The sequence below is a fragment of the Serinus canaria genome, chromosome 8, assembly GCF_022539315.1.
Source record: "Serinus canaria isolate serCan28SL12 chromosome 8, serCan2020, whole genome shotgun sequence".
In the NCBI taxonomy this organism is placed as follows: Eukaryota; Metazoa; Chordata; class Aves; order Passeriformes; family Fringillidae; genus Serinus; species Serinus canaria.
Genome location: NC_066322.1, coordinates 27,134,322 through 27,145,267, shown reverse-complemented (window position 1 = coordinate 27,145,267; position 10,946 = coordinate 27,134,322). Strand labels below are relative to the sequence as shown.

At 43.7% G+C, this 10,946-nt stretch overlaps 1 protein-coding gene across 8 annotated transcripts in view; it reads right to left on the bottom strand.

Annotated features, from left to right (window-relative positions):
* Positions 1–2,136: 2,136 nt before the first annotated feature.
* SOAT1 (sterol O-acyltransferase 1) overlaps positions 2,137–10,946 on the bottom strand; it is a 68,413-nt gene continuing 59,603 nt past the window's right edge. For all 8 annotated transcript variants that reach the window (XM_050977240.1, XM_018911977.3, XM_009088403.4 and 5 more), the window contains exons 9-16: positions 10,664–10,745; positions 9,960–10,005; positions 8,748–8,877; positions 8,254–8,351; positions 7,676–7,774; positions 7,057–7,192; positions 6,005–6,150; positions 2,137–5,231 (exon numbers count right to left, since the gene is read on the bottom strand). In XM_050977240.1, the coding sequence (XP_050833197.1) occupies positions 5,175–5,231; positions 6,005–6,150; positions 7,057–7,192; positions 7,676–7,774; positions 8,254–8,351; positions 8,748–8,877; positions 9,960–10,005; positions 10,664–10,745 (794 nt within the window). In that variant the 3' untranslated portion in view covers positions 2,137–5,174. The remainder of the gene's footprint in view (positions 5,232–6,004; positions 6,151–7,056; positions 7,193–7,675; positions 7,775–8,253; positions 8,352–8,747; positions 8,878–9,959; positions 10,006–10,663; positions 10,746–10,946) is intronic.

The window sequence follows — 10,946 nt, the reverse complement described above, 5'->3', positions numbered from 1 at the left end:
GGGATATTCTAAATCAACTTGTGTGTGTCTGTAAAACCATTTTTCTTCTGGTGGACTGCTAGCAGTCAGCTTCCTGCAGAGTTGGGAGTGCCCTAAAACACCAGCAATTGCATAAATAAAGGCAAATTGTAATGCAGAGAAAGATCCCATTACTAAAGGGAAGCTGGAAGGATGGAGAGTCAGATGCAGAACCCCACAGCCTCCAGCCCAGAGCTACCTGACAAGTCCTCACCATATGGCTCCTCTCATATTCCCTCCATTGCCTTTTGGTCCAGGAACAGGCACTCCACTTGCAGGCATTGTGAATGGGGTTTTTTTTAATGCTTAGCCAAGAAAATTTGCAGTAATGAATCCAGTAGCAGAATTAAACCCACATTTGTACTTCATAGGGTTAGGGATTTTTTGCTCTTATTTATTGTGGAGACCCCCCCTTATACCAGACACTCTGCATCTGTTCAGGAGCCCCCAGTGCTTTGCTGTACCCTCCAAAGGGGCACTTGCTTGGCTTCCACCTACAAGCTGCCTAAAGCACAACTGCTTCTTTCATAGGTCTTACTGGGCCAGAGATTTAATAGATTTAATGGTATTTGTCACCAATTATTAATCTTACCATTTTTCTCATTGGAGGTGTATCTTACTAATGAAAAAGAAACATATTTCCATTGGTCTCATAATCCCCATGAATTATCTTCTGAAGCCTTTCTCCCCCACCAACCTTGCCAAATGTGTAAGTTTTTATAAATGCTTCTGCTATGAAGCATTTATAAGCATCCTCTTTATCAGCTCTATCCCTGTACTGTGGGTTTTAATTACATTAATTGCATTTCTTTACTTTCAGATACATGTTTGAGGGTGTAGGTATAATCAAGGAGTAGCTCTGACAGGTAGTTTCTTGTCTTGCTGTGCAAATGGTTCCTTGGAAAGAAAATAGAACAAATTATAAAAAAAATCTTGACAGAAGTTTTGTTTTCCATCTCGTGCCTTTTTGGCAGTACTTGATATTCCCACCAGAAAGCATAGGAATATTAATGGCCTTGGTCTGTAGCTGTTACAGCTTAAGGACACAGACAGGACTTTGGAGCATGTGGTACACAGCTGGAAAAATATCACATTAAGTTCTTGGCTCACAAACCCTTTTCAGGCCCAAATTAAAGGCAGAAGTCACCAACATGATGCACATTTGGCAGCTGCTCCGATTTGATGTGTAGTAAACTAGGAAAGGTGTGAAACTCTGGTCTGTTCCTGGAGCTGTTAACTCCTTCCCTGTGCTACTGTCCTGCAGATCAAGGATATCCTTTCCCCTCTCAGTGATGATACAAAGTTTAGAAAACCCCAACTTCCCTTCTCACCTGGTGTTTTACCTTGGATATTTCATACTGGTTTCCAGGACCTCAGGAAGGGCTTGTGTAAAAGTTTCTCCCCACACACCTAGCCAAGGTCTCTCCTCTACCACCCTGTGATCATGCCTCGTGCTTCTAAGCTTGGGTCTGCTATGGCATGAATGTCTCCATCCCTCTCCCCTCCTTGGAAAATAAGAAACACAGCCCCTCCCCCCCCAGGACATAGCTATGGGCACAGGCAGCTTCAGGATCCCCTTCCTTCCTTCACAAGGCCCTTCCCACTATCTCCCCCTAGCAGCCACCTTTCCCAGGAGAGAAACCCCACTTATCTTACTCTGTTCCCAATCCCATCCTCTGTGCCCTCTTGTACCTCCCCCCAAACCAGGCTCCTCAAGAAAAAATAGGCCAAAGCCATTTCTTTTCCTCCCCAATAGCAAAATATTTTTTAACGCTGTAATACAGTAGATTATAAACAGCTCTTGTATGTGACAGAACACGTACAGGTTACATCTTGAAACAGCTGGTGCCAGAGCCAGGGCTAATGCTGGTGTGTCCCCTGCCACAGCCAGGGACGGGCCACCACGGCTGGGGCGTCCCCTGCCACAGCCAGGGACGGGCCACCATGGCTGGGAGCACTTGGAGGAAGGACAAGGTGAGGCTGGCTGGGAGATAGTTGGGGAGCTGGTTCTGATGCTGCAGAGCACATGAACTCCTGGAATCTGCTGTCCCTCTGGCACATCTGCATTCAGAAGCAGAAGCTCAACCAGTTGAGTTTGCCTTCAGCAGGTAGGCCAGGTGTAATCCATACAATATTTATTGAACAAATCCAGCAGGAACTCCCCCAGCTCCCAGCACACATTGTACTCGGACAGCTGGCACAGGAGAGCTCAGACGCAGGACTGCTTCACCCCCCCAGCTAGCAGCCCCAATAGAAAGAACAAACTAGGCATGAGGACTCCACAGAGCTTTGGTCTTCACAGGAACAAACAGCTTTCTGCATGAAAACCCCAGGAAGCATTTTGATGGAGTAACATTGATTTTCATGAGGTTATTGAGCAAGAAGCTGCAGCTGTACTGGCTGCCATTCCAAAGCTGGAGGCTTCCCACCTCGCAGCTCAGGGAGTTACCATGGAAGCAAGCTGCACAGTTCTTGTGTTGGAAAGAACCACAGAAAACAGTATATACTATATTAAGTTATATTAAGAGCTTGTAAAGGGCAGGTTGGGAACCTTCACATCCTCACCACTGACCAGAACATTGCACTGTTCTGGTCAAGTGCTCTGGCACTTGCAGTCTAAGAAACAAAAACGTGGTGTAATTTAATTAAATAAGCAAGGTGCAAAAGACTGAGTATTTCCCCTCCAGCACTCTTGAGAAAAATGAAAATAATCCCACATTCAAAAGATCCACAAAATTGAAAGTAATCCAAATTGTTAATGCCCTGACAGCATGGTTGCCAGATGCCTTGATCTACAAGGCTGAAAACCTCAACTTGTCGAAAACTAAGACTAGTTCCAACAGCTGAGCATCCCTTTCTGGTTGCCTTCAGCTTGCCAGATGCTCAAGCCCTCAGGCTCCAAACAATGATGATGCTGACACAGTAAATGCTAATATTCCTTCTGGGCACACAGCAGTGCCAGGTGTGAGGGAAACACCAAAACAGGGCACAAAGTGCCATCCTTTGGTCTCTTTTCGAAAACACTGAAATTGTATCAAGTCCTGCCATGGGTTTCAAGATAGCAAACCAAGTCCCTAATCCATCCCACCCTCTTTGAGTGCAGTTACCTCTGTAAATGTTCTGAGCACCTAACAAAAAAGAATTGGACTGAATCTCATCCTGTACTTTGTCATCCTCTACTTTGTCATCCTGTACAGGTGACAAAGCTGTTTGGCCAAAAGGTGTTTTTTTGTTTTTTTGACTGTTTTCTCAATAAGGAAGCTTAGTTGTTCCAGAGCTTTTATTCTCTCCTCCCAAAAAAGGTATGGTGAAAGATTTCAGATTACTCAACCTGAATGATGATAAAGTAATCAATTTAATTCTCAGGATTTTGTATATGAATACTGCCAAATTTGAGCATATAGTTCCTCTGTAATTACTTCAACAGTTTCATCAAACAATTTTTAGCAGGAAGTGTTGTCAGAGGAGAATCTCACACAGAAACACTATTTGGCAAATTTGACCTGGTACAATGTCCTTTCTCAAGAGCATGCTTCCATCTTACTGAAGACTTGGAGGAGTTGAAGTACTCCCTAGCTTTCATAAAATTACTTCTGACTGAGCTTAGTGAAAGCAGAAGCCCAAAGGGGGCTTGGGAGACAAGCCCACCAATGGTCCCAATACTGCTGGTATGAAATACCCAGGGCTGTAGGTAGTAAAGATATGTTGTTCTCCATTGGCAGTTTCTGATAACATTTGAGTAATTCTAACATACCTGTCACCAAAGTTCTGGTATCTCTATCAGGTGGCCCTTTTCACCACAGTTAAGGTATGTCCATCAGGTGACCCTGTCTCCAATAATGGGAGCTACAGTTCCAGTAAAACTGGAGTGATCTGTACCCAGACACTCTGAAAGTTCCCTGTTCTGTTTAGCACCTGACAGAACAAGGGAGCTGAAGGAACTCTGACTGATTCATTGCTATGCAAACACCAAACTCACACAGGGCCCCTGCCTTTATTGGTGCGGGTGGGAAGATGTCCTACCTCTTCACCAAGAAGGCAGTACCCAGGAGGCTGATCTCTACCTGAAGCCCCCTCTGATGTCAGGGCAGACAAGGCAGGTGACAAAGCAGCTTTGGGACAATCCTCTTTCCCCAGCAGCATTAGAAACTTCTCCAATACACATGGCAAGGTGTGCTGGCACACTGAACTGCACGTGGCCATTTCAAACAAGATCATGCTCTGTACCTGTAAAGCTGATCCCATTTTCTTACAGTTTGGTCATATTATTTCAAGTTTTTCTTACTAAAGAAACCCTTAAGAACGTGTGTACCTTAAAGCACCTGCCAAATTAAAGCAAAAGCTCTTTTACAAGTTAATCACGTTAAAAGAACTGATTACCTAGAACAGGAGAAAGGAAGAACAAGAAGAAGAAATACTCCTCAAGTCACAAGGGCCTTCAGAGAACAAAAATGCTGTAAGGCAGTTGGGAACTAAACGAATACAGAGAAACAAATTTTTGGTGTAAAAAGTCATATAAAGACTGCACACACCATGCCCTGCTTCTGAACCTGACTTAGCACAGTGACAATCCCTCTTCCTCTACCTATTTTATATCTGTTGGCATACACAGGATGCAGTTTGAAGCCAGCCAAGAAAACTTGGGCCATCCTCAGAGCAAGGATGCAAACACCCTGTTGCTCTGCCACTTGTCCATGTTACAATGGCAGGCAGGATCATGAAGAACAGAAGTTTTGTAGACATCCCATTACCAAAAAGGAGAAAAAAAATTGCAAATGATGGCTAAGAAAGATGGACGGATACCAACAATGAGCTACCAGCAAATCTGACTAGCTTGCCTCTTGTCCAGAAAAGCAGCAACTTGGGGGGATCCCTGGATGAGTAGGATTCCAGTAGACTCCACCTTCAGCTCAATGTTTTACTGGCATGGAGATGGCTCAAAGTGGGACAGCACATTATAGATGCTGCCTTGGAAGTCTGTTGCAATCCAGGTCAACTGGTTTGCTCCAGCAATGTTTAAAAAAATTACAGTTTCTCCCCAATAATGAGGAGGCCCAACTTCCCTTAGAAAAAGTCTGTAGTAAGTTAGATCATTGGTCCAAATACTTGGAGGACACCTCTGTTTTTCTGTGATGTCATGGCCAGAGCACCGATTTTCACATCTTCACATGACAGGACCATGAGCGTGGCTTTAAATAGTCCAGGAATGTGGGCTGCAAAACATGGAGAGGCAGTAAATTAATCACAAGCCAACAGTACGAGCTGTGGTACAAGCTGCTGAAATCAAACTTCTCTAACAGGAAAAAATCAAACCACATTTCTGCACCCTACAAACCCTGTTCTTGCCTTCACTAAGCAGGTGCCTGGAAGGGTAAGTACAGCCACAAGTTCTGTTACATCAGGCAAACACTGTGCCTACTAACCTGTTGTATCAAGAAGCCAAGTAATTCATGATGGCAAACTCTTAATTGAGGAGAATCAAACTTAAAACAGAGGCTGCCAAAGGATACCTTTGGTTAAAACTGAAATCACCTGGGACAGCAGGAAGTTTTGTCTAGAACATAATCTGGTACCAAGAAAATGAGTTAGAGAAAACACTACCTAAACCCCAAACTATCCACAGGTAGCCACTTCTCACCGCCACCCACTCTGGGGCACAGTTTTTGTGAGCCTTCTACAAAGTTTCTCCTGACTTCACTGGCCAAGTGCTGCAGTTTCATTGCCACAGCCTAAATGAAGTCTAGCATAACCTCAGAAATGGGGTAACACCACCCTCAGTTTCAAGCAGTGAAATCCTACCAAGCACAGAAGGAGCATTACTGAACACACTTCTGTTAGGCAGCCTCTAGGCTAAATAACTCCTAAGGAATAGATGTAGCACACTGCCAGAAAGGCTCATGCCCTTTAACTTCCACTCTTCCTGCACAGCAAGACAGGACAGCCACTCCCAGAGCTGGTTATCCCAGGGGAATAAGGAGGCACTCACATTTTCCATGGGGCAGTACTGGCGGGCGTACCACTCCTGGCTGTAGAGGCAGATGATGACACCTTGGCCCAGGAAGAGGGAAGTCCACATGATCACATTCCAGAAGGGCCCTTTCCGACGGTCATTCAGGGTGAAGTTGAAGACCACTGAAAAGGGGAGGAATGAGAAGCATTATTCAGAAACAAACTCAAGATCCAAGAATCAAAGATCAACTGATTTTACTGGATCTTCCCCTCCTTTCACTTCACCTCTGGAGCAACAAGGCTACTGCATGAAAATCTGATTATGCTTGGCAATAGAGCAAATACTCTGAGCTGATTCTCACATTTCCTTCCAGCAAGTTTGCCAAGAAGCTGTGTGCCTCTGGGGAATCAAAATTATTTGTTTTACATTGGTCACTAAGGCATGGCAGGGGTGGCCTAGAGTTTATTAGAGCCTTCTAACTCAAAACACAAAAAGAAATCTAAGAGCTCTGACTTGTAAATGGGCTCTTCTGTTAGATTATACTTTTTCTGACCCAGATATGGGGTAACAGAGGTGTTTTAAAAACTTTTATTCTACTTTCAGTCTCATGAGAAGGGTGAGACAATACAGATATTATAATTCATGCCATCATAAATCCATTTCCCACACTCTTCCTCGCTGCAGTAGTGAACTAATAGATGCCTTATATTGTGAATAGAGGAAGACTGACAAGCTGCTGACACACAGCAATTCAACTACAGCTCAGCAAAGAGGAAGCAGTGCTGTTGAACTCTGTGCAGTGTCACAGGAACAGCAGTGTATAACACAGATCTCTCTTCCTTGCCACCAAGACCTTGATCATCTAAGCCCCAAGCTTACACACCTATATACACCAGAGGATGTGGATCTCCTGAGCTGCAAAAATCCATTCACAAAGCTTGGACTCACAATTGCAACCCTTGAGCAACAATACTGTGTGTTAGTGCTGAGGGAACAGCTGGCATCATTATCAAAAGCACAAAGCATGCTTCTCTAAAAAAAGCCACAAACCCCACAGCCACTCCCACACTCTCTTCCTTGGAGCTTACCTCCAAAGCATGAAAACAGGCAGAAGAGAACTGGATAGAAGAAGCCAAAGCAGATGCTGAGGACATACTCGTGCACAGCAGCTGACACAGTGAAGACAGACAGCATGGCCGCTGCTCTGAACTTCTTCCCAAAAAACTAGGAGAGACAAGAATGCCAAATATTAGGAGCTACTCTGCTGTGGTTTTTGTTTGGTTGTTGCAACACAGTGAATTTCCTTCCCTGAGCTAAGAAGGCTCTCCTCCAGCCAAGAGGCACTTGTGAAATGCTAAGTGCCTTGCAGAGCTTTAGGTGTTTCTCTTCAGGTACATTTCTGCATTTGTACTTGTGCTGAGCTCACTCATTAAATACCTACCACAGCTCATGGAAACAGTGCAACGTGAGTTCTGACTGCTCAGGCAGTCTCTGCATTGCTACATCTCAGCCCCACGTTTTGCACACATTAAGGACTTGGAAATGAGCAATGGATCTCTCTAAAAGCACAGAGGCTCCCCACAACAGCTGTCATGAAACATTTTTATGCTTCTAAACAGACAGGGATGCTGCACCTTGACAAATGTACCGTTTTGCCCAGTAGTTGAATGTTTAATTAACAAAAGAATACATCTGCTTGTTACTCACCCAAAGGAAGTCCCTGTAGGCATAATAATAGAGCCAGTCATGTACCACCACATTCCAGGTTCTGTAGTAGTTTGCATAGGATGTGGAATTCCACCAGTCCTGAAAGCACAATGGAAAGACTATAAATCTAATTAATTATAAAACATTCTAGAGGGCTTTTCTAGGATATCAAATTGAAAACTATTAAACAAAATAATACCAAGCTAACATAACAATTTGACCAAGCTTTCTATCACACTTCCAACATTCTACCTGGAGTATCAAGGTCTGGTTTTAACCCAAGCTGCAGTGGCTGACTTGATAAAAGAACAAAAAGAAGGCTAATGGAGCTATTGGGTAGGTCTGGTGGCTTCTTCTGTTTGTTCACAGGGTGTTTCACCTTAAAGCAACTCAGACTGCCAACAGAAACCAAATCTGTTCTACAGCACACAAACAAATTTAAGCCTTAACAGCATAAATCAAGCAAAATCCCATGGTTGTTTTGTTTGGTAAAACAATCTTCAGTTTCCTCCTCTTTTTTTTTTTCATTATGACAATGACTTTCAGAAGCTTTATCAACTACAGCTCCTGCTTCTCACCTTGTAGAACATCCTGTCTGCAAAGCGCAGCATCTCAGCAAACGCATTGAGCCAACAGTGAAGGAACGCAAAGAACACCAGGAAGAGAATCAGGACACCTGGAAACAAGGGACAGCCACACCAGTTTTGCAGTGTTTTCTCTCAGCCACAAACAAGAGCACCTAGCACAGCCAAAAACTGTTCTTATAGGTACTGACACAGTTGGGCTTTACTCTTTTGTGTACAGGTAGCACAACAATATTTCAGTTTCTCACCACACCAGGCCCTGCTTGCCCCAGAGGGCAACAGCAAGCCTCCCCCAGAGCATGCAGCTTGATTTGAAGACAGTTAAATTCAAACCCAGCTTTTATTTTGTATTGCTGATTTTGAAGTTTTACCCCTTAATGCTGCCCCCAAGATCTCCTTTGTTGATCTCTGCCTGTCATGAATGCATCTCAAATGAAGCACTTCTCCCTTCCACAAAGATGAAAGTCACTCATGGATCTGGGCCTTACCTGGCAGGATGGAGTTGAAGATACAGAGGACCAGCCCTCGAAGGTTGAAGGTTTCCTGACTACTGTTGCGAAACTGAGGAATGCAGAGTCTCACAAAAATGTAGTAGGCATAGAAAAGTGAGCCAAGCACCTGGAACAAAAATACCCCAAAACCTGACTTCATAACAGGAACGCACAATTAACACATTGCCAGCTCTAGGAGAGAACAGCAGCTGCCAACACAAGCCAAAATAATTTATTTTACATTGCTGCCAATAAACCTCCCTAAGGATCCAGGCAGAAAGAAAGCCACAGCAATCCCTGGAGCACACTGAACAGCCAGCAGTAAAATCAACTTCTCTTTTCTACTACAGCAGCTGTCAGTTTTTCCCAGTCCTATCAACTCACACGTTTTGACACAAAAAATCCATGCCACTGCCAAAGTGAGGAAAATACCCTTGATATGCATCCAAGGTAAGAGCAGAAATAATTGAAAAATACTTACTGTAGTTAAATCTAATATTAAAGCTTACTTTTATTTGATTCCAAAGTTGACATTTACAGGCCCAAGCATCTCAGGCTTTCTCTGGCTCATGATGCTGTGGATGTTGAGGTCAAAATGCCAATCACTGTTGAAATACTCAGATGTAAGGCAGGTGTGTGGCCTGTCATCCTCTTTGTCCAACAGCAAGCAGCCAAAGCCTGTTCGTGCTGCCTTTTTTTTCTTAATTGTTTTGCTCTTTAAACCATAAATGCATTGTGTGACAGCAAAGGTTTCAGTCACACAAGTCCATTACTTGGAAACACATCCACAAGAGGCTACTGGAACTCACAGCCACAAATGTGAAGAACCAATCAATCAATCTTGAACTCAAGCATTGGGGATTTGGACTCCAGGCCTCATTATTTCAAAATTGCTTTGAATAACTGCAGAGAAGAAGCTGTACCACTGCACTACAATCAGGGTGAAGAAAGAGAGCATGGGTGTTGCTCTACACACACAGAGAGGCTTTTTTTTTATCTGGAGGCTTGTTTAAGCAAAGATTTTAATTTTTTTTTCTTTCTTTGGTACAACCATTAGTGCAGCAAGATCACAGTTTATTAGTGACTGAGAAGTATTCTTTATTGGTAAGGCCACGCCAAGTAGAATGATTTAATGCCAAAGAAAGATGTTGAGCAACACATCTTAGATGATCTCCAAGAGTGTATTCTGCAGAAAGCTGCACCACTCACCTGTGCAAACTTGGTAGCTACATAGCCCCATCTTATTGTGGGATTCCTAGGAAAAAGAACAGGATATCACAGCTTAATAGGACCTCAAAGCAGCAAACCCCTCCCTTCAATTACTTGAAGGATTTTACAATTTTACTGACATATTCTCTGAAAAAAAATGGCTTCTGAATTCCAGAATTCTTAATCTCCTGACATCCAAGGGATGTCTGCCCAAATTGCTGGTTCCCCACTTTCAACTACAGCAGAACTCCAGCAATTCCATAAATGGGAAGGAATCTGGAGGGCAGCACTGTAAAGTTCTGTAGGAGGTGGGGATCTGCAGACAGTTGTGTGAAGGACTGCTGACTTCACACAGCCAAAGTGCCACCCAGCAATGTACAGAAGAGTCTGGGAGTTCCCACTCATAAAGGCTTCAGCCTCAAACTCAGAGATGGGGCTGCTTATTAGCACCACATAAAACACACAGGCTCCTATTACAGGAACTGTCTATCACTACAAGATCTGTAGCAAGCTGTTAATTAGTTTGACTTCAAGTGAGAGTTTCCTAAAGAAATAAAAGCAGAACTCCATGAGCAAGTCCTGCCCTTGCCAGCTTAACCACATCTTTCTGAAAGCTCTAACTCATAAATTGATCACACCCAGGGGTGCTTAATGTTGGCTTCAGTTTTCAGACTGCTTTAGTGTTCTGTTGTTGCTCACATTACCTGGGATAGTTGTCTCTGTAGATGAGGGTGGGAGCAAAGAGGAAGTACAGGTACTGAGAAATTCTGGGAATATGTACTGTGCCTGGGAAGAGGGAGAAATAAAAAACAAAAGCAATCTTTTTACTGACAGTTCAGTTTCCCCCAGTACCCTTTCAAAACACAGACCCTCCTCATCTCAGAAACCTCAGTCTGGAATGAAAGGTATGGGATTTGCAGAGAATAAAACAAACTCAGATGGTGTACATGAAGGACAGTTAGCAAGTGAGGGTAACCAACTATCTGC